The sequence below is a fragment of the Lipotes vexillifer genome, unplaced genomic scaffold (assembly GCF_000442215.2).
Source record: "Lipotes vexillifer unplaced genomic scaffold, Lipotes_vexillifer_v1.1 scaffold636, whole genome shotgun sequence".
NCBI classification, from domain to species: Eukaryota; Metazoa; Chordata; class Mammalia; order Artiodactyla; family Lipotidae; genus Lipotes; species Lipotes vexillifer.
In genome coordinates this window covers 1,116,614-1,119,895 of record NW_006786547.1, presented here as the reverse complement: position 1 = coordinate 1,119,895, position 3,282 = coordinate 1,116,614, and the positions used below count along the sequence as shown (strand labels likewise).

The 3,282-nt window shown below is 68.7% G+C and overlaps 1 protein-coding gene across 1 annotated transcript in view; it reads left to right on the top strand.

Moving 5' to 3' along the window:
- EGFL7 (EGF like domain multiple 7) overlaps positions 1 to 2,402 on the top strand; it is a 3,972-nt gene extending 1,570 nt beyond the window's left edge. Inside the window, exons 3-8 of the mRNA XM_007458972.1 lie at positions 53 to 168; positions 380 to 475; positions 609 to 773; positions 1,377 to 1,441; positions 2,010 to 2,172; positions 2,380 to 2,402. Coding sequence (XP_007459034.1) covers positions 53 to 168; positions 380 to 475; positions 609 to 773; positions 1,377 to 1,441; positions 2,010 to 2,172; positions 2,380 to 2,402 — 628 coding nt within the window. The remainder of the gene's footprint in view (positions 1 to 52; positions 169 to 379; positions 476 to 608; positions 774 to 1,376; positions 1,442 to 2,009; positions 2,173 to 2,379) is intronic.
- Positions 2,403 to 3,282: the final 880 nt, after the last annotated feature.

Here is a 3,282-nt window from a genome sequence, read left to right as displayed (position 1 = left end):
CCCCGCCCCGTGAGGGCCGGGCCCCTCTGAGCTGCCCCCACCCATCCCGCAGGACCCTCTACAGGACTGCCTACCGCCGCAGCCCTGGACCGGCCCCCACCCGGCCTCGCTATGCTTGCTGCCCTGGCTGGAAGAGGACCAGCGGGCTGCCCGGGTCCTGTGGAGCAGGTACGGGCCCCTAGCGCCTGGGGTCAGTTAAAGTAGAACCCAGCGAGGGAGCGATCCATCCCGCTCTCCAGACCCGGGGCCAAGCACCAGCTGCTTGTCTCTCAAAACCTGAGTGAGCATCTCCGGCACGGCGCCCCTTCCCTGGCTGCCACCCCTGCGGGGCCCTGGGGACCCTCCTGAGTTGGTGACAGGCCTCCCCACCCACCCACAGCAATATGCCAGCCACCATGCCAGAACGGAGGGAGCTGTGTCCAGCCCGGCCGCTGTCACTGCCCTGCAGGATGGCAGGGCGACACCTGCCAGACAGGTGAGGCTGGTTCCACCCTCCCAGAGGGGAGGGGGCCTCCGGGCACCTCCTGTGTGTCCTGGGTAGCCCACTGATGGGTAGGTCTCGAGGGGGCTCAGGGTGGGCGCCCCTGCCTGACAACCCTTTCCCACAGACGTGGATGAGTGCAGGGCTGGAGGGGGCGGCTGTCCCCAGCGCTGTGTCAATACTGCGGGCAGTTACTGGTGTCAGTGCCGGGAGGGGCACAGCCCATCTGTGGACGGGGCACTCTGCCTGCCCGGGAGAGGGGCCCCCAAGGTGGCCCCAAACCCCGCGACAGGTAAACCCCGCTTGCTCCCCTTGCTGATGCGCCTGGGGGTGGGCAGGGAGGGCCCGGGGTGGGGGGTGGTGATGGGCACACTGGAGGGTGGATGGGTGGTGGCTTCCCACGGGGACCGCGGGGAGGGCCTCAACTCAGCCCAGAGTAGAAGGCGGCGCCCATGTGTCCCTGCCCGGGCAGCCTGGAGACACAGCACCTCCCTCCGCTGGTGACGGGACATTATTACTTTTGGTACGCGCTGTGACACTTCAAACTCGTACCGTGAGTAATAATGCGCCGTTGGCAGCCCGGCACCAAGAGCGAGAGCGCAGCACGGACCTCAACCCGGACCCCCTCAGCATGACGGGCACCCCAGCACTGAGGGGTGGGCGGGGTGAGGCTGCGTCTGCCCAGAGCCACCTTCCGGACCAGGAGGGTGGCCTTGGTGGACGGCCAGGACCCAAGGTTGGGGAAGGACACTCCACGACAGCTGGGGCGGGAACCCTGGGGCTGCGCCCCACACCCGCAGCAAAGGCTGGAGGCCCCGCGTCGGGATGCGGGGCCAGCCCGTGGTGGGGTGCAGGGTGGGGGGCCGGGCCCTGACTCGGCACCTGGCTTCCGCAGGAGTGGGCAGTGAGGTGGTGGAGGAGGTGCAGAGGCTTCAGTCGAGGGTGGACGTGCTGGAGCAGGTGAGGGCTGGGCACCCGGGGGCCTCGGCGTGGGGGCAGGGCTCAGCGGGGGAACCCTGGGCGGGAGGCTTTCCGGATGCTGACGGCCTAGGGTGCCCTTGGCCTGGGCGCCACGCCGGGCAGGGGCAGCGCACGGTGTCTGGGATGCCAGGACGGCAGGGGGCGGGGCCACACAGAGAGCGAGGACTCGGCCCAGCCCACCCCCGCCTTTGTCCCTGCAGGGACAGAGTGCCCCTGCGGCCTTTCCACAGGGTCCTTGGCCCGAGACCCCTCAGCAGCCCCTGCCCACCCCTTCTAGCTCCTCCAACCAGGGGTCCCAGGCCTCAGGGACCATTGGCCAGGCTGGCCTGTGTGACGTCCGTCTGTGCCGCCCCCTGCCCCGGTCTCCTGGCGCAGAAGCTCACTCTGGTGGACGTCCAGGGCCCTGCAGCTAGAACTGAGTCTGGGGGTTGGCGGTGCCCTTGCTGGCCACCCAATTGTCCTTAAGTCCTTGTGGAACAGAGAGGGTGAGGGGCTGGCCCAGGGTCACACAGGCCCTTCTCCACCGGGCCCTTCGCCTGCCCCGCAGAAGCTGCAGCTCGTGCTGACCCCGCTTCACAGCCTGGCCTCGCGGGCCCTGGAGCACGGGCTCCCGGACCCCGGCAGCCTCCTGGCCCACTCCCTCCAGCAGCTGGACCGCATTGACTCTCTGAGCGAGCAGATCTCCTTCCTGGAGGAGCAGCTGGGTTCCTGTGAGTGCCGTGGTCCCTGTGACCTCCCCACCCACAGAGTCCCCCTCTGGTAGCCTAGGGACCCCCGAGGCTGGGGCCGGCTCCTGCCCAGAGAGGCCAGAGGGTGCAGGCAGGGGTAGCCACAGGCCGAGTGGGCAGATCTGGCTGGGCCGGAGGCTGGTGGGGAACGGAAACTGCTGACCCCAGCCCCACCCCTTCCACCCACAGGTTCTTGCAAGAAGGAGGTGTGACAGTCCGACCCAAGTCCCCGCTCTGGCCACCAAGAGTCGGAGGACACCGGCCCCACCCCGCCCTGCCCTGGGCCCTGCCCCGCCACCTCCCCAGGAAGCCCCCCCCCGCCCCCGCCCCGCGTGGGGAGGGGGGAGTGCGGGCCCTCCTGTGCGAATCCAGCCCAGCCAGCACTCTGGCCTTGTGAGCAGAGCCCAGCCAGACCCCTGCGCCCTCCTCCCCGCAGCCGGCTCCGGGGGCCTGGTGGGCCCACGGCTGAGGAAGGTACGAGGGCTTCCTGCCCAGGGCCTGGCCCCTGTGTTGCTCACCAGGCAGCCCTGATCATCGTCAGAATAAAATGAGACTTGAGCCGCTGTGTCCGTGGATAGATTGCGGGAACATTCTGAACCTGACGGGCTTCCCCCTGGCCGACCACCACATGCTGGGAGGGAGGAGGCTGCCAGCGCGCCCCCTGGGCCCTCCTAAGCAGGGTCGTGGTGCCCCCTCTTCAAAAGGAGCTAGAGCAGGTGGTTTTGTGAAGGTGACCCCCGCCCCCCGTCCCCCCCACCACAAGCTGGCCCCACCCCTAGCCAGCAGCCAAAGAGCAAATCTTCAGCCTCCTTCCCAAGTGCCCGCCTGACCCCTGGGCATGCCTGCCACCCCCAGTGGAAGAAAGTATTACAGGATGACCGTGGCCCCAGGCCCTGGCAGGGAGCCCCACCGAGGGTGGAGGATGGCGCTCCGCACTCCTCCCGGGGAGGACGAGCAAGGGCAGCCCTGCCCGCCCCCAGTGACCACAACTCACCAGGCACTTCCGAGTTCGTTTATAAAAAACAATGACGAGGGCCTCCCTGGTGGCGCAGTGGTTGAGAGTCCGCCTGCCGATGCAGGGGACACGGGTTC